General features: G+C 35.6%; 3 protein-coding genes across 3 annotated transcripts in view; 1 reads left to right on the forward strand and 2 right to left on the reverse strand.

The window, feature by feature from the left end:
- Positions 1-5,625, reverse strand: part of LOC135082891 (retinaldehyde-binding protein 1-like) — a 41,813-nt gene extending 36,188 nt beyond the window's left edge. Inside the window, exon 1 of the mRNA XM_063977654.1 lies at positions 5,442-5,625. The gene's annotated coding sequence lies outside the window, so the exon portion shown is untranslated. The remainder of the gene's footprint in view (positions 1-5,441) is intronic.
- A 1,379-nt stretch (positions 5,626-7,004) lies between these two features.
- Positions 7,005-9,929, forward strand: LOC135082896 (NADH dehydrogenase [ubiquinone] 1 beta subcomplex subunit 9). The gene is made up of 3 exons (XM_063977660.1): positions 7,005-7,151; positions 7,639-7,781; positions 9,693-9,929. The coding sequence occupies exons 1-3, from the start codon at positions 7,051-7,053 to the stop codon at positions 9,884-9,886; spliced, it is 438 nt and encodes a 145-aa protein (XP_063833730.1). The 5' UTR covers positions 7,005-7,050; the 3' UTR covers positions 9,887-9,929.
- Positions 9,930-13,574: 3,645 nt separating this feature from the next.
- Positions 13,575-19,456, reverse strand: LOC135082751 (derlin-1). Its single transcript, XM_063977519.1, has 5 exons — positions 19,071-19,456; positions 18,245-18,448; positions 17,626-17,774; positions 16,121-16,231; positions 13,575-15,653 (listed from the first exon to the last, which is right to left on the reverse strand). Exons 1-5 carry the CDS (start codon positions 19,221-19,223, stop codon positions 15,512-15,514), a joined length of 759 nt encoding a protein of 252 aa, XP_063833589.1. The 5' UTR covers positions 19,224-19,456; the 3' UTR covers positions 13,575-15,511.
- Between the last annotated feature and the right edge of the window lie 442 nt (positions 19,457-19,898).

Below are 19,898 nucleotides of genomic sequence, written 5' to 3' on the forward strand. Positions count from 1 at the left end.
GTTAAGTTACCTACTATTATTACTTAAGTTGACTGACATTGTTACAAAATTAGTTAAAACTACACAAACAACCAAATACAAAGATAGAGTTGCTAAACGTAAAAATCAAATAAGTTTTTTCTGGATTTTCCCACATCGAGGAAAACTAGTTTATGTATCACCTCTATTTATTTCATAATCGTCACTATGCAGTTATGGATCCTTCCATATGCAAATTATGAGGTAATAATTAAAGACAAGTTTGTACAAAACCGGATTTGCTCGAAATCAAAAGTTCTATTTTTTAAAACATCGGGCCGTTTTTTTCAAACATGTTGTTTCTTATTTTTGTTGCTAAACTATTTAATGACTCTACTTTTATGTTGCCAGCCACGTGCGAATTGACGATTGACAAACTGCTCACAATTCGTGAAGAAATATTTTCCATGGCATGACATGTCCAGAAAGCATGATTTCCACTTAAAAGAGGCTAAAAGGAGATTGGTCAAATACATCTCGGAGTCTTCATTACTAATCTAACCAAAATGTGACTAATCAAAACAATAGTTGTTTAGTGTCTCGTTTTGAGTTAGATCTTGTGCTATCAAATAATCAAGTCAATTACATAAAAAACACAGGCAAAAATTTTCAAGTGCAGGCTGCTACTAACCGGGCGATGTGGAAATCATTGGGAGAGGCCTATGTTCAGCAGTGGACGTTTTGAAGCTGAAATTTATGATGATGATGATGATGACACTGGTCTCAAATAAGACTCAGCCCAATTTTTTTTATTCCAGTTTCATTTTATCCAGTACAAATCCAGTATTGTTACCTAAATGGAGCTGATGTTGGCAACGAGTGATTTTATACTAGCCTTGAAATCCGCGCTATAATGAATAATTCATAGTGTTGACATAACCCATCCAAGCTGTTGCGCTACGGTATGTTTGAGCAATCAATCTGCTGCCATGGGTTTAGCCATGGCTAACATATGAGTATTTCTCAAAAAAAATGTACGTAACGAAACGGTAGTAACGAAATAGTAAGGCCATAAGGCTTGTTATACATTGGCGAAATATTGTGAATGCTCTTCATTTATTCAATTCGAGATATTTGTAAGTATGCACCCAAATACGGGGTAATATTAAGGGGTTAGAAATAAAATAAGGGAGTAATCATTCATACTATTTTAATAAAATTATTTTTGTTCCATCATGTTTATCCATTTTGAGTCGTTCTCTGTAAGCTTTTTGCCTTTCGGCATTGGTTTTTGGCGGCATTCCTAAAAAAACAAAAGAAGTAATCACCTAAAAACGTAATCTAAATGATTTGATTATTTTTTGCTGGTGGCACTTCTGTAAAGCAGATAGTATCCAATCCTTTTGTTATTGACGCTCTATATTTTTTGAAATAAATTAAGTAGTTAATATTACTATGCTTAGTCAGGTAATAACAGTATACACTCAGCATTATGTTGTACTTTTTCGTAACGTAACGAAATTCGTAAAAAACGTAACGAAATATTAGACAAAATGAGATCAGACACAAGTATTTTTTTGATAAAAGCTGTTACAGCAAATATAAAAGCTTACTAAATGTTCGTACCACACGTATTACAAAAAATGGTTAAATGAAGACTTACCGTTCTATATAAAATCGCTGATTTTACTTCCTGTTACGAAAAAGTAATCCCACAAAACACACACGTTTTCACTAATTTTCGCGATAGATGTAATGGCGGAGACGTCAGGCCAACAGCCATTCAGAGTGCAGCTATTGTTGTCCGTGTAAAATAAATACGGTATTGTTCAGAAACCATGGGAAAGTAGAAATAAATCGTAACTAAAGAGTAAATAACGAAATAGTAAATGAGAGCGACTCATTTTGTTTTTTTGCTTTAAATTGCCAATTCATTATGACACCCCATAGAAAATCAATTTGATACAGAAACTGCGATTACTGTAGAACGATAATACAAAGAAATTTACAATAATTTAGTTACGTATCGCATTTTATGAAACAAAAATACATGAAAAAGCTAGGGTGGCAAACAGGTTTTTGTATGAAAGGTAAAAAAGGACTATTTTTAAAATATCTAAATATTTGGTAATAAGTAGGATTATAGCTACAATTCTTCGTTATCTTAAAGATTAATAATTATTCATCCTTCAAAATTGTGTGTGTGTTTTTTTTGTGTGATGATTTATAAACATAAAACTTTTGAACTGTTTCAAAGCACACTTTTTTTTTCAAAATGTACATTTTTTTTGAGAAATACTCACATCGCTAAAGCAATACAAACCTTATTTAATTAATATCAAAGACAATTTTCTTTTGTCTTATTATTTACTTAGTTTTCAGCATGCGGTATGCTGCTCATGAGTGAATATAAACGCCCGTATTCACAAACGATGTTTTCTTAAGTGAAGCAGCAATTCGAACGCACAGCGTTGAATAGAGCTCTGTGATTGGTTCGTGTATCACCTTATGCGTCCACACCACGCGCACTGTGAGACCTCATAGTAATGTTTGAGAATACGGGCGTAAGTCACCTAAGCAGTATCAGATCTAATTACTAAGTCCTAGGGTCGATTTTAGGTTCCACAATTAATACATCTACAGGGTTTTCATTAAATTGTGTGCAACGATAAATTATTTCTAATTGAGCTATGATGAAAAGCATGTCGACTAATGTCGAGATACAGCATGGCGTTCAACTGGCCAACAGCTTAGAGATAATTTTAATTTATGGTATTATTTTAATTGCTTGCCGCAGTGCAAGAAGGTGTAAATTGCCATAGATAAACAGTGTTACAACATTAAATAAATGGTATTACTTTTAAGTAAGAGCTTTTAGTAAACTTGAGATTGATGTATTTTTAATTCACATAGTACTAACATAAAGTAACATAAAATACATAACTATAGAATACTTAGGTGTTTTTGTTGTAATTTAGTTTAATATTGACCTAAATACTTAACAATGAACATTAAAAGATCACGATGCACAAAATGAAAGCACTATCCGAGCTTATTAGAAAGAGAGAGCGATATTTTCACTTTCTACCGGTAAAAGTAACCTACCCTACATTTTTGGCGTTCGCAAATCTGTGCGAAGTGCTCGTATAATTTGCAAGAAAGTCATGATCATCATGATCATGACAGTGTTGCATAATGATCATGGCATGATCATGATGCAATGCTTATTTATACTTTTTATGATTGTGTTGGCTAAATCTTAAAATGTGTGTAATGCTTTTGACGACTTTCTCACATATACCTTACTCAAAAGATGTAAATATTTAGCAAATTCTGAAAACAAAACATTATTAACAGTCTATAATCATTTATAATAACGTTGGTTATTTTATTTCAGATTAAAAATAACGGAGTCTATTTCTCAATTTATTTTAAGTTAATCATAAGTTATTTTCATAAACATCTTATAAAATTATGATTTATTCGTAGACTAACAGATAAGGTATTTCAAAACATTAGAGAATCAATAGAACCTTATTAGGTCCTTATTTAATTTTGTCCTAACAAAATGGTAAATAAATAACTTCAGTAAACAATTGATCTTAAGTGTAAATTGGAAAACCAAATGATTGCAACCTTGGCATCTTCAAGTAGGCTACTTAAAACCTGAAAACCTTGATAGTACATGATAAGTTTCATAATACTGGTTAAGTAGGTAGGTACTTATAATTTAATTCTTATGTCGATGTGAAAAAAGAATGTCATTTTTATCGATGTCCATTGACAGGGGTCATCAGGGGTGTCGCCAAAAGTGCTAACGATTTAACAAATCAAATTGACTATCAAATAACTAAAAGCTTTTTCAAGCCTGTAATTAATATTTTTATTGAAAGAAACTCTATTAATACAAGCTTTAAGTTAGAATTAAGTTTGGTATAAATCATTGATTTTAATCAAGAACATTGTAATAGTCATGAGAACGTGGAACGTAACGTGGTATTCCAAGTAAAAGTTAATATTGACCTGTATGAAAAAAGCATTTAATTTTGTATTATTTGAAAATAAACCTGATATACAATTAATGATTCATGATTCAAATCTATAATATGCAATTTAGTTTACAAGATAGAATACGAATTGAGCAATTTATTTTTACAATATCAAGAACTAAACATAATTAGGTACGCTCCACGATTTAATTGTTTAGCTATTGTTGTCTACTACAATCATTTTATCTAGCTCAATCTCGAATAACGTACATACTAAATTAATGTACAAAACGTGCGGTGTTATTAATGCAGCTAGACGTTCTACACTAGTTGTCTTGTCTAATTTCAGTGTCTTCTGGAGTATTTTGCTATGCAGCTTTCTAAGATTTGTTGTTTTCTAAGATTAGTTACTTTTTATGAACTAGATTTCATTTTTGGGCCTGACAAACATATTATAAAATATGTTTTTATACAGTTTGTCCCAAAATTTGCACGTCGCACTGACATACTGGAGGTAGCTAGGCCTAAGATCCGACATCGAACACACAAGCCTAATACGAGTATGTCCATAGAAAAGTTTGGTGAGTTTGAACTATGTATGACTTTTTGGGACACCCTGTATAAAACTTAAAAAATATCAAGTAATATTAATTTCTTGTTTGACGTACAAAGAAAATTATGTAGGTAGGTAGGTATTAAGTAAATCACCGGTAATGGCTCTACTTATTCTTTATCGTCCTAATAAGCATCATAAAATATACTACACATAGAACCAAAATATTCATCTTTAGGTAAATTAACACAGAACCAGTAGGTAGCTTCGCTCAATAAAACCAATCATCTTGTGATACCACCTACTAACGTTTACGTAAGTTATAAAATGCCTTCTCACTCCACGACAGTTCCTTATCCCAACCGGTCCCGTGGCACCATTGCGGTGCCCGCCTCACCCACTTTCCAATACGGGAAATGTGTGCTACAATAGTCTGTTTACTCTATGGATGCGATTTGAATTTGGAACATTTTTATTTTTAAAAGGTTCGATGAGAAGAAAAAAGTTTTGTTAATGTTGTAGAAAAAGAAAATAATGCTTTGGAGTGGCCAGGTTCTTGTAGATTTTTTTTAGATCCGTACCTATGGACTCTTATAACACCGAATTAATATTTAATAGAATTACTATTTACGAGCGATATGTTACAAATTGTAAGATTTATATTTATTTACATCGATGTTACTAATGGATAAGCAAATGGCCGTAATTTGATTAATTAATTACAAGAAATAACAATTACTCTTACTTTAAATTATTTGTTTGTAATTTTATAAACATTTATTGCACAACCTCATTCATGCCTTTCATTTATTTGTAATGTAACGACTTTACATTCTTTAGCGTGCTTATAATTTCCATTTATTAAATTAACATTAATAATTACAAAAATAAGTCGATAAACAATACTGTTTCAAACTAATTTAAAAACAAAAAATATTTACCTATTAACAGTTGCAGTAGAAAAATTCCAAAAAGGTCTGTTCCAGGATAGGTGTGTTCACTAGTACGGTTTTTGAACTATATTTTATTTTAAACACTACACGTAAAGAGGTACTAGGAGAGTAGAAGTACTAAGCGATGGCTACCCACCGCACCGAGTGTCGGCATAACACTGGCCACCGTCACGTCTACTAAAGCTATCGAACAAGACCGTGATTATCTTTAGACTTTCTACCAAGAAAAACACCTGAAATAGCTGACATTATAAATGACCTAATTGGAAGAAAACCTCTTTGGAACAATTGTTTTTTAAATCTTCAAAAAAAAAATTGGCGCGATTTCATCACAACCGGTTGCATGGTCATCTCTCTTAAAAACTTTCTTTGACCCCAATTACATGGAGCTGTTACATTTTTGTGATCAGTATTTATTCTCAGGAAGCTATTTTCAATAAAAGTAAGCTCTGTTCACAAGTTCTGCGTATTTATTAGTTTACGAAAAACGAATTTCATTATTTAATTATTAAATAATAAGAGCTAACGCGTTGAACTCTTTTCTTCTTAAATTACTTTTTCTTCAAAACGTCTACTATTTTCTTCTGATTAATTTAACAATTTAACTTCCCTTGGGACAAATACAGCCTTTACCGATTGAGTTTTTATTGGTGGTCAAGAAAAGCTTAATACCTTAAAGAATTCTCTTCCAGCCAACTGTTTGGTTCAACACAAATTTAATCCTAGACGTAATGTATGATTTTTGTTGTAATTTCTTTCTATTTATGACACACTGTCTGAGTGGCGGTGATACGCAAAACCATGGTTATACAACAATCTGTGTCACACAAATTATCACTTTCCCGCCACTGCGCCAAGGTTGTGATCTGTGGTGCGCCCGCGCCGCACGAACGCAACGCGCCCTTGTGCCCGATGTGGCGAATCTCTGATGACCAAGGCTACATGCATCATTTGTATCGGATGATGATTGTGCAGTTGCGTGCGATTTTATTTTAATAATATGAATTGATTATGTTTGTTTTTTATATAATTAAGTTTTGAGGAGTTTCCGCGCAAGATATAATCAAAATGTGGATCCGTAGGAGAATTAAGTGACCCCTACAGTCCACACAACCAAGTGGCAGTGGGCGGGGCACATAGCTTGTAGAATAGATGGCCGTTGATGCAGCAAACGCTCTTGAGTCGCAATCACAACGCATGGGAAAACGTAATCACAGAGTACTAATAATTAGACGTATTTCAGATCCAAGCAGCATACGGAACCGGATGCTGTGGAACTCCTTGGGGACCGTTCTGCGGACAGCAGGATTTTTTCTGGATGAGAAGGAGAAAGAGAAATATAATTTGAGATGATTGTATTTACAAAATTAAAAACAAGTAAGGTCTTTTTAGTAATTAAATCAAACTTTTAATATGGCAAACCTTAAAGTTTTAGCCGATTCTTAATTAATAACAAATAAAAAAAAACAACAGACTGAGATTATTACATTTTTTCTAGTTAAAACGTAGTAGGCTTATAACGGACCGCAAGCAATCGGGGTGTCATCGCCCCAGCTGGCTGTCAGTGTCATTACTGTCATATGTGAAAACAAGAAAAATGGCGGCGCAGGTTCCTCTGGGTATCAAAACCCATGTTCAAAAGATTTGCTCTGTTTACAAGCAAACCTTACGCAACTTGGAGGCATTCTATGACAGGCGGTAATTATTCTGCTCTTTATTAAAGGGTCCTCTGTACGTCCTGTATTTACATTACATAACATAACCTATTCTTCAATTTTATTTTCAGATTTCTTGAAGATTTTCATTTTACCTGAGCCCTATTTTATGCCTATCCTTATTCTCCTGAAGGTCTTTTATTTTAATATTCCTTTAATCCTTTACATACTTTGTTTTGGAATAATTATTACTTGTATTATTTATATTTTGTTATCTTAGATTCAAAGCTAAACAATGATCTTTTTTACTTGAATTTTTGTAGTTTTATCAATTTAATTTGATCAAAACTTATGTATTATTGTCTATTCATGTAGTAAAGTAACTTTTATTAGTTAGCCATTATACCTAATTATTGTTTATTGTTGTTTGATCAGTCTACTAATACCTAGTTTACCAATAATTCTGTATGTTCCCTAGTTACTCAGGGCATAAATTGAGTATAATCAATAACTAATCTTCTATTTTCCAGTAATGTCTACCGCTACCATGCTGTGCAAATGCGTGTGCGTTTCGATGAGATTGTGAATGAGAAGGATTTCCGCAAGTCCCAGGAAATGCTGAAGCAAGCACAAGAGGAACTGTTCCTTACGCAGCATCCTATCCCTAAGAAGTGTAAGTTGATTAGGTGGAATTAATTACTTAATAAAGATTTTAGATTGTCTGTCTAACGGCCGAATACTGAAACACTACTCAAATCTGTCACTCAGCTGACGGGCTCCTAAATTTAAGTATCCTTCAATTTTAAATGGTATTCTCAAACGCTACTCAACGGATTTGAAGCCGTGATCAGCTAAGCAGCTCTCAAATGTTTACATAATGGCAACATTTACCAAAAAAAGTATGTTTTCATTTACACAAATGATAACTTTACGTCTTTTATCCATTACACGCAGCATCGTTTGGTTATGTATTGTCTTTTATGGAAATATACTCAATCAACTTAACATAGAACAGTTTATTTTTAGTTTCTATTATATATAAATCTCGTTTTATCATATAAAAAAATTAATGCTTGCATTTTTATTTAATTAAAAAAATAATTTTATAGGTGATACTTTTTATTGTTGAAATCTATTAAGTGGCGATCGTGGACCGAAACGTAACCACAATTGACATTTATCATTGTTGACTGACAGAGCATCAAATTGACAAATCAACAACTCTTGGAAATGCTGCCCCCCTAGACAAAACGCACTTTTTGATCGAATCGAAAATCGAATCCGTCAAATTCCATACAAAAAAGGGGCTTTTCGACCACTTTTCGACTGGTTTGCGATTATAATTGCACTTTGTCTAGACCCCTATAGTTCCAAAATACTGAACTGTCCTATCCATGACATTGACAGCGGGGCGCCACCGTCAATACCGGATCGCTGGTTCCGATTTTTGCCATGTTGGAAACCATATAGTTGAACGATGGTAGCGCCAGCGCCCCCCTGTCATTGAGTTTGGCGGGACAGTTCAGCGTGGGTCATCTATATGCGATGTCCCCTTTATCCTCAGAAATAGGCATGTTTATGTAAAGCGATTTCATAGCAGCTATTTTGGTTGTTACTTCGTGCACTATACGATGCACAGTTGGCTGTTAGATTTGGAAGATATCACCTAGTACACGTTCATAACTTCCCGTTGCGTAGAATAGTAGGGTTATAATAAGTATTTGGTCCACTGGTTGTAAGGCATTTGGTGAGGGGTTTCAAAGAGCTTCCAAACTATGAATCCAGAAACAACACCGTTTCTTTAGGGACGCGGAACCTCGCTCGGAATTGCATGTCATTATAATAATATTTTTCAATAGCGTTCAGCCTTATTGCGTTCCTGCGATTAGATCTAGGTATTTCCTCGAGGCTCGAAAGAAATGATAACGATGACACACATTATTTACCACTATTTAGGTCGATTTAGGTATAAGAATAGGATTTAAGATACCGCGCAAGCACTCTCAAATTTAACAGCTGCTTAAGACGATTTGACAGTTGTTTGAGTAATGCTAAGCGTTGAATGGCGTTTCAGTATGCGAAAATTCATTTAAGTGGCGTTTGAGTGCAACTTAATTTGAGAGGTGCTTAAAAATTGAGAACTGCTCAGATATTGTTTTGAGTTATGCGAAATGTAAGTTTAAGAGCTGCTTAACTATTTGAGAAGCCGTCAAATATTTAAATGGCGTTTCAGTATTCGGCCGTAAAACTTTGAATAAAATAGTACCTACTTAATCTATGATAAAAATTACAAACCATATTTTTGGGTAACTTTAGCCCTAGAGGGCAACTTTAGCTCAAGACAAAAAAGAGGATTTAATTTCCTACCTCTTCACAGCAATGTTGATAAATGTTACATAGCATTACTGGAGCCTATTTATAAAAAAAGGTAGCAAGATAGTTTGCTCAATTTCAACACTTTTGTTGAGCCAAAATTGCCCTCAAGGGCTAAAGTAATCTACCAGGATTTTTTGATGGTTGCCAGAAAATTTTGTCTTATAAGTCTTGCTCAGCAACAAACCAGTAACCTTTCTCTTTCTTCCAGTCCCCCTCAGTCCTGGCGGTGTCGCATACGAGCGTATCGTGAACCCTCCAGATTGGGTCCTGGACTACTGGCATCCTCTCGAAAAAGCCCAGTATCCGGAATACTTCAAGAAACGTGAACAGAGGAAGAAGGAGTTTATAGCCATGTGGGAGAAGGAATATGGCAAATATGACCCTAAGAGCGAACACCATTAAACATTGTATAGTAGTTTATGATAGTAAATTAATTGTTAGTGTATGTTTGGTATTTTTTTATTTCTTCCATTCAAAAATTATTATTTTCTACCTACTTTCTATCTACTTTTATGAACTTAGCGCCAGGTGAAAATAGGTATTTTTAAATAGGTTCTAGTAGGTAGTTTAAAATACATGCACAGAAGTTTTATAAGTCTCAATTTTTTTCGCATTCGAGAAAAAATACAGACCGCCTATAAAAGAAAAATGGACAGCAAGCCAATGTAAACTAGAGTTTTTTCTTTGATCGATCATGCTGTTTTTTGTAGCCAACCAAACTAATATGGTTTACCATTTAATAACTTCCCCTACCATAAAGACGGACACGAGGAGTCGAATTAAACCAGAGCCCCGATTACGGTAACTTTTAACGTCAACAATCCAGACACGCTTCTCGATTCTGCGATACGATTGGTCGTTCAACAGCGTACGTCAGCTGTTTTGACCAATCGTATCGCAGAATCGAGAAGCGTGTCTGGATTGTTGACGTTAAAAGTTACCGTAATCGGGGCTCAGAACCACAGACAAGAGAGATTAGAGATAATATTTTTAATCTGTGGTACCAGTGATTCAAACAACAATGGCGGCTGAACATACGGATCAAAAATTTAATAGAAGCGAAAATAATTCAAGTACAGCTCCATATTTGCGTGAAATGATCGAGTTAAAAGACAGGTATTATGACAAATTATTAGAATCGTATAATTCTCAAACGGGTCCAGTAGTAAAACCGTGGACGAAGGATAAAGTATTTGAGGTTATCGAGCATATCAAAGCCGCTAAGGTGGCCATGGAATCTGATCATCGACGGAATACTATCCGATACTGGCATTTGAGGTACGATGTTATTAAAATTGCAGAAAAAGATGTTCTTATTATGAAAAAAACCAGCCCAGATTGCCCAGTTGTACAGGTGATGCCAATGGAGGATTATTATGACGTTCTTTTAGATATTCATACAGAATTTGGACACTGCAATAGCGCCAAATTTCAGGATATTATCAAAACTAAAAATCTTATTATTACCAAAAAAGCAGTTGACGTATTTGTGTCCCTATGCCCCATCTGCGATTCGCAATTAAGCGGAAATTACAATAAAAGTGGTTGCATTGGTATTATTGATATGCAATCAGTGCCAGATGGTCAATTTAAGTGGATTCTCTACTATCAAGATCAAGCTACCAAGTTTATTCATGTCAGACCGCTCTGTTCAAAAGAAGGGAGCGAAGTTGCTTTCGAATTGCTTAAAATATTTCTGGATTTCGGAATGCCGTACATTTTACAAAGCGATAATGAATTGGACCCTACTAAAGTCGTTGAGGAATTGATAAAATTGTGGCCTGAATGTAAGAAAATAAATGGCGTTCCTTTGCCTCTGCAGACGCATCGCAGTGAAGATTCCATTAGTCAGGAAATTGAGAATTTGATTTGGGCTTGGATGCGGGATAATATTACATCCGAGTGGGTTACTGGTTGTTTTTTCGTACAGTACAATAAAAATACGCTATTTGATAGCAAATTGAAAAGAACGCCATTTCAGGCTACTTTTAGATCAGAGCAAAATTGTTCGGGTATTTCTTTGATTTCACAGGGAACTAACACGTCAATTATGGTAACTGAAAACACAGGAGGGTCTCGAACTATATCCACACAAGTTTCTCCTAAAGCTAAAAAACGGAAAATTAATCCAGCTTCACCAATATACGTATCAATGTCACCAGGATACTCACCCACGACACCGCCACATCAAAACCAGAATAATGCAGCAGATCAATCGTCCACAACTAAAGAGTCACCAGTATATGCACCATCGTCACCAGTATATTATGCACCAGCGTCACCACGATACTCACCAACGACACCACCACATTTAGCAACGTCTCCAGTTTACACTCCAACGTCACCTTCATACCAAAACCAGAATAATGAAGCGCAATCGTCCACAACTAAAGCGTCACCAACATATGTAGCAATGTCACCAGTATACGCTCCAACGTCACCAACATACGGAGCAACGTCTCCAGTTTACGCTCCAACATCACCTCCATACCAAAACCAGAATAATGAAGCGCAATCGTCCACAACTAAAGCGTCACCAACATATGTAGCAACGTCACCAGTATACGCTCCAACGTCACCAACATACGGAACAACGTCTCCAGTTTACGTTACAACGTCACCTTCATACCAAAACCAGAATAATGAAGCGCAATCGTCCACAACTAAAGCGTCACCAACATATGTAGCAATGTCACCAGTATACGCTCCAACGTCACCAACATACGGAGCAACGTCTCCAGTTTACGCTACAATGTCACCTTCATACCAAAACCAGAATAATGAAACGCAATCGTCCACAACTAAAGCGTCACCAACATATGTAGCAATGTCACCAGTATACGCTCCAACGTCACCAACATACGGAACAACATCTCCAGTTTACGTTACAACGTCACCTTCATACCAAAACCAGAATAATGAAGCGCAATCGTCCACAACTAAAGCGTCACCAACATATGTAGCAATGTCACCAGTATACGCTCCAACGTCACCAACATACGGAACAACGTCTCCAGTTTACGTTACAACGTCACCTTCATACCAAAACCAAAATAATGAAGCGCAATCGTCCACAACTAAAGTGTCACCAACATATGTAGCAACGTCACCAGTATACGCTCCAACGTCACCAACATACGGAACAACGTCTCCAGTTTACGCTACAACGTCACCTTCATACCAAAACCAGAATAATGAAGCGCAATCGTCCACAACTAAAGCGTCACCAATTACATATGTAGCAACGTCACCAGTATACGCTCCAACGTCACCAACATACGGAACAACGTCTCCAGTTTACGCTACAACGTCACCTTCATACCAAAACCAGAATAATGAAGCGCAATCGTCCACAACTAAAGCGTCACCCACATATGTAGCAACGACACCAGTATACGCTGTAAGGTCACCATCACCAACATACGGAGCCAAGTCTCCAGTATACGTTCCAGCGTCATTATTATACACATCTGTGTCAACTTCGTGTCAAAACCAGAATCCTTACAGCACGAGAATGTCTTCACCAGTCTACATAGTACCTCCTTCACCACCATATCAACTAAATAAACCAGACCCTGTACAACAGAGCACACAAAAGTTGGAAACAGACAACGCCAAAAACGAAGAAATTAATCAACAAATACTACAATATCTCAAAAAACATCTTCCCATCACCGCCATAGACCAATTATTTCGTAGTTATGCAGAAACTTATAAATCGTTTCCACCTGTAATACAAGCAGAACTAATGATGGAGATTGCGAAGTTGTTTTCAGAGAAACAGATGGAGGTTCTACGAAATAACACCAATGTGAACAATAACGCTTGTACTTCAATGGATTTGGACTCAAATAGATAAACGAATAATCTAAATGTAATCTACAACTCATCGAGCTAACTGCACACCTCGCTGGAATGCAAATTTCTCCCTCACACTCACCCGCACACCTCGCGTTTGCCCCGTCCGTGCCCGAGCGTCGATGTGACGTCACGGCTGCCAGGTACGCAGTTAACTCGTCCGGGTTGTAAGATGTGTAAACGGGTATTGATTGACCTAAATCTGATTTGGGTGAATGAGTGATAACAAAAATACATTATACAATTTTTATTGTTAAAACAATTTCATACAAAGATATCTTCCACATTATGTACACAAGTGAGACTGATGAAAGTTAAAAAATAAGTTTGCTCTAGAGACAATAACTTTTTATTCTAATTTCGGTTATTCCAGTTGATTTCTACAAAGATGATCACAAAAAGTGTATGCTAGATGTTTCAATCCTTATTAATATTTTTGGATTTATTATGTTATACAAAGTATTTTTTCTGAGTAAATGCTTTAATACAGCATTGATTTCAACAGGCACTGCTTGTAGTAAGTGACCAGACTCGCACACCTATGACCTAACGAATCAAACTATGTTATTTGAAAATAGCACTTTACAACTAACGCCATAAGGTTTAGTTTGATGTGTCGACGTCTGTACTACTTTACGACTCGATTATAGCAGCTGCCTTGTCCGATGCCCTAAAAATATGCGCACACGCAGTCTGTCAGCTTTATAATATCTATCACAATCACCTGCTATGCCATGGCAGGTTAAATATTTCTGCTTACAATCTATGAGCCGTCCCTGGTGATATTAGTTATACAGGGTGATGTTTTATGTCAGACATTCCGAAACTGATATAAAAGTACATATTTATGTAGGTATATTATAACATCATTTTGAGTTAAATATTGTTCGGAAAAATAAATACTTCATTACTATCGCTAAATATAGAACTGTTGATTAATTAAACTAAAAACCTCAGTTGATAATTACGTAATTATAGTTATGACGTCAAATATTGAAAAATATAAGTTATACAGAGTTCATTACTTTTATTAAAAACAGCCAGTTATAACTACAAATTACCCACAGTTTTCCAAAACATTCGTTTTCACCTAATTTCAAAACACCTTCATACATTTTAAGACATCCATTCGTCATAAATATAACATCAATTTATTATTACATCTAAAGTGGAGGTTGAATATAAAGTATGTAGTTCTATACTTTTGAATAAAACCAAAGCTTAGAGCCATGATAGTAAAATTATAGTTTTTTACATTTTTGAATACCCAAAAACCATAGCAAATGATTGTTATTCTTGACCTTTCGAAGCAAATTTAAATATAACTGCATACAAAAACATGCCATGCCATCCTTATAAAACAAAATTAAAGATTACTAAAATGCAAAATCTTTCCTAAATAAAAACCATCTTCATATAGAACCTCCGTTCGAACATCGAATACCGTTTACAGCACAGACTATTCAATTTTGTTGTGAAATAGCATCTATTCCCACTACATAGATGCCACAGTTTACCTTGACGTGCTGTGGTCTGTATAATACATAAAGTTAATTCTTCGGAATAGAGCAACAACCACGAGCTGTCAAACGAAACCGATTTTAGGATCATTTGTGTGTCATTTTTCAGGATTATTTCACTGTTTTGTAAATCCCAACTAATATTATAAATGCGAAAGTAACTCTGTCTGTCTGTCTGTCTGTTACGCTTTCCCGCTTAAACCTCGCAACCGATTTTGATGAAATTTGGCATAGAGATAGTTTGAGTCCCGGGAAAGAACATAGGATAGTTTTTATCCCGGTTTTTGAAACAGGGACGCGCGCGATAAAGTTTTTCTGTGACAGACAAAATTCCACGCGGGCGAAGCCGCGGGCGGATAGCTAGTTATTAAATAAATCAATCACTGAACCTCATTTTTACCATAGTGTTGCTGCTAAAGCCCGGTCGCCGAGCACGTAGAATTTCGTCCAATGACCGCAAGCTACCCATCATTATCGCTCGCGCGTAATTATGTTGCTGTCGCGCTCGCACACTCATTGCGGCCGCCCGTCGCACACAGCTTGGGGTCATTGGACGAAATTCTACGTGCTCGGCGACCGGACTATAGTGACATCTCGTTGCTCTATTCCGCTAGGTATAACTTTATGGTACAATAGGGTGACCATGCGTTCAGTTGCCGCCGAGGACTTGCCCGCGACCCCAGTGGTGTCCGCCGAACATGGTGTCGCCTGGTCGCGCGCGCTCGCCGCCCACCGCTTGGGGCGCGGTGCCGAAGCCTCCCACGAATCGGGAGTCGGGGAACATCCTTTTCCTGGTAAAAAATATGGGTAAATGTATAATTTTCCCTGAATTCCCTAGTTTCTCGTGTTAGCTTACAGCTATCTGATACATATTAGACATTTATTTATTTATTTTAATTTATATAAACTTGAGTTTTAATAAAGCTTTACTCTACAGAGTCAAAGAATGTGTTTTATTAACTCTTTGCCTCTCTCTCTGCTAGTCGTCTTGGTGCAATCCAAGAGTACCACATTATGCTGAGCAAATAGCATTTTTAGAACTTTAGGTTTAATTTTCAGACAAGATATTCTTTTAGTATTTTTTTCAGTGTTGCTTTAGTTGCTATTTTTTTTTCTTTGGAATTCTTAATTTTAGCATGATTGTGCGAACAGCAATTTATCCATAATCCCAAAAAGAAATCGCTTTGCATCACGAAAGCTTATGTAACAGCTTAGTTTAAGTATGTGGGCTGGTCAATAATACAGAATAAATACTTACAAGAAAGCAGGTGGAGTCAAGATAGCAGGGCCGCCGAATTCTTGCGGGTATTTGAACTGCAGGAAGAACGAGAGGTGACCGATGAGAATGCCCACCAGCTCCATTGCACCACTGGAAAAGAAACAATTTATAGAGGATGTGATTTCTTCTTATTGTAATTAGTGACTATAGTGACTTTCTTGCGCTACTTCGTCTCAGCACTGGCCCATTTATTGTCCTGAAGCAGTGGTAGGATTATTACTGGGACGTGTGTTTTTTAAAAGCCTACTTGTAAAAATAAAATGTTAGTTTTACTGAGTTTTTTTTTGTTAAAACGGCCATGTCTGGGATATTACGGCCCACATAGTGACGTCCCCAATGATTTCCGCCGAAGTCACGTTGTTACCGCTTATGCTATGACTTTAGGCAACTTTAGGCTTATTATGACAGCAAGCCACAATTTTTTCAGTTCTAGTACACGAAATGTGCAGATAACAGCACATCAGACTATACATTTTTGTAGCAAAACCAACCCTGTTACAAGTATATAAGAGCCCAGTGTTTTAGCTTGACATACCATCATCTATTCTCTAACATAAAGTTTGTCTAATGTTGCGTCCAGACTGGGCGCACCATAATATAGCAAAAATGGTTTTACTTTATAAGTAGTGCCAAGTCATTAATTCTTTAATTATAACTTTAATGTCCCAGTGACTCATATTTCAGTAGATAACCAGTTGTTCTACATTTGTGAACCAGATAAGAGCTTTGAAATTGTACAACAAACGCATTCTGTCGTAATTTAATTACGTTAATTAATTTACTCCATATTGGTCATTGCTTACTGTTAATACACACTAATATTGAAATAGAAACATATTTTATCCGACATTAACCTAAATAGGGATAGAATACAGTGTAAACTCTTTATAATGTTACTCGATTTCGTTAAATCGAGTAAACTTACAAACAACAAAACAAACAAACTCATTAAAACGTCAAACTTTCTAGACTTTGTAAGTTTCCCTTGTTTTTTTTTATATGCTTTACTGTGTCACTCCATCTAACGACCACTCTTTATAACGTCGAAAAATGTTTGTTTCCTTGAGTGTAATTTATAGAGTTTACGCCACATTTCACTAGACTATAAATCTTAACCGGTATAAGTATACCATGTTTTATGCAATAAACAATTTTATGCTATTCTATTAGGTCCAAAAACACAAAAGCCGGAGTCTGTGCTTCATTCGGCCGGATATTTTACCCTAAAAGCCGGACATTAGTGTCATAGCTTACGAGTGAGTACTATAATCAGTTGCCTTACATCCTGATGCGTGCGCTTGATATTATTCTGTAGGTCGACTTTTTCGCCTGGCGCGGCAGCCACATAAAAACCCTAACAAGCCGGACGGCCGGACTAGCCAATATTTGGCCGGAAAAGACTGTAAAAAGGAAAACATGTCACCAACAATTAGGGTTGATACCTGGCAACCCTAATTCTATTCTAAGGATATAAAAAGCCTCACCCTCCGCTAAGGATCATGTTGAACGCTAGCAACACCCAGGGCAGATACATCGCCTTGAAGCGGGTGCCGAACCAGAACGACACAACTACGTCCTTGTTCAGCTGGCACCACACGTACAGCACGGACAGGACTAGCGGGTCCATGATCAACTGGAAAGATTAAGGATTTTGTATGAAATGAATGAATTAAGGATATTGTTAATAAGGTTCATATTCGAAAGCTGGAGAGGTAGGTTTAGATGTATTGATACTCAAGCTAAACATTAAGGCTGAGTTGCACCAACTTTAAACTTAACTATAACAATAACTGGTGTTTTTTGTACGAAATTTCACAGATTTATGACGTTTATTAAAGTTAAAATGAGATTAACAGCCTAAGAGTGTCAGATATAATTAACAGACAAGTACACACATAAACAATCTATTCCTTCACTCTTCCATTGACTAGTTTTTGGTATCAGATAAACAATGAAATAGAGAAAAAGTAATGTTAAACATATCTCATTTAAACATTGCTATCAGGAACTTACATATTTTTACAGTGAGAAGTTTAAAAAAATTAAAGAAAGCCACAACACAAGTAAACAGTTGTAATGAATACCATTACAGTTAGAACTTACCGGCACATTAATCATCAGTCCAATAATAACGCAGCACACCCAGTTGAAAAGGAGCATGTACAAGTAGTCTGCAGGCTTGCCCTGGAACATTCCGGTCTCCAGCCGCTGCGAGTATGTGTACAGGAAGTAGCAGTTGATCAGGAAATGGAAACCGGTGCCTGGACCGATGGGGTAGTAGAACGCTGCGGTTAGCGGCCTCCATATCTGGAAAGTTTTAGGGTTTATGAAGAGACAATGAAACATCGTGATTGAGTTATTGCACTGCTTCTTCTTAGTGCTGCACCATATTATTGCTGCATCGGGAGCAGTGCTAGGTTTGGGATATGTAAATAAAAGTGCTCATTGCGAGCCTATTTACAGAAAATAAGTGAGTTTATTAATTTATATCATACAAATAGTACTACAATATTAATTTTCATGAGGAATATGACAAATAATACCCTGGTATCCTTTTACTCTGTAATACCTAAAAGTCAAATTCTTTATGCACTTTTAGCACTAAGAAAACATGATTCTCTCAGTTCTGCATATAGAAAGAAATGCTATTTACAGAAAGTAACAAAATATTCATACTATAATAAGAGAATAAAAACAATATGTGTGTATTCTTTTTAACATTTAGAATCTATTCTAGAATTACAAAAGCAATTAATTAGCTACCTAAGGATACTTTTGGCTGTAAGAATCTATAGGTACCACTAGAATGCTAAAAACAAGATGTAAACAAATTGCTTTGATTGATCTAGAGATTGATTTCTTGGTTCCGATTTACCTAATTACAAAAAAGTTGATAAGATATAAATTTTATTATGACATCAGCACTTACCTGGCACTCAAACACGAAGGGGTAGAAGTCGAGCAACAAGTAATAGGGGTTAACAAGTCCAAACCGGCCGATAAGGCTAAAAACTATCGTCAAAGTTAACCAAGTACGCGTAAAAAACGGCACATTCCTGTACCAGTCCTTAAACTCAGACATTTTTGTTGGTTTTCCTACAAAAACACAATAGCTCTACAGACACACTAACATCCACAAAACACTAAGTCTCAACACCCGAAACCACTTTGGTGGTGACTCTTTCGGCTTGATGAGCGCAATATTTATGTTGGTGATGAAATTAAACACAAATTAGAAGCAAGTACACGTGTCCTATGAGAATTTGTCCAGAAAATCGGAGAAGGATGATTTTTATTTATTTTGACATTTAAAATAAGGTGTTGCACTATTTGAAAATAATATTGATTGATTGATAATGATAATTGAAATAAAACACTGTTGTTTATTTGCATAATTAACAAACAATTCCAAATAGTAAAGTATAAATTATCGATCTGCAGTTATGTCTTAAGAATAATTTTATATAAAATAGCTTTGAAAGCTTTCCATTAACATAATTTAAATGCTGTATATCTCCTAATTTCCTTGTCTTCGTCTAACCAAAAATAAAAAAAATTCAATGTTACCAGCTTAAAAGTTTTTGCAAAATTTAAGGGAAAATATCCACTTTGGAGAACTTTATATTAAAACAAAATGTCAATATTTTTTTTATAAATTTTTTTTGAAAGTAATTTAGATTATGAAAATTTAAATTTGCAATTCACAAACATTTTCAAAGTAGCGCTAGTAATAGAAAGGACTTGATATGATAAATCA

This window comes from Ostrinia nubilalis, chromosome 22 (assembly GCF_963855985.1).
Source record: "Ostrinia nubilalis chromosome 22, ilOstNubi1.1, whole genome shotgun sequence".
In the NCBI taxonomy this organism is placed as follows: domain Eukaryota; kingdom Metazoa; phylum Arthropoda; class Insecta; order Lepidoptera; family Crambidae; genus Ostrinia; species Ostrinia nubilalis.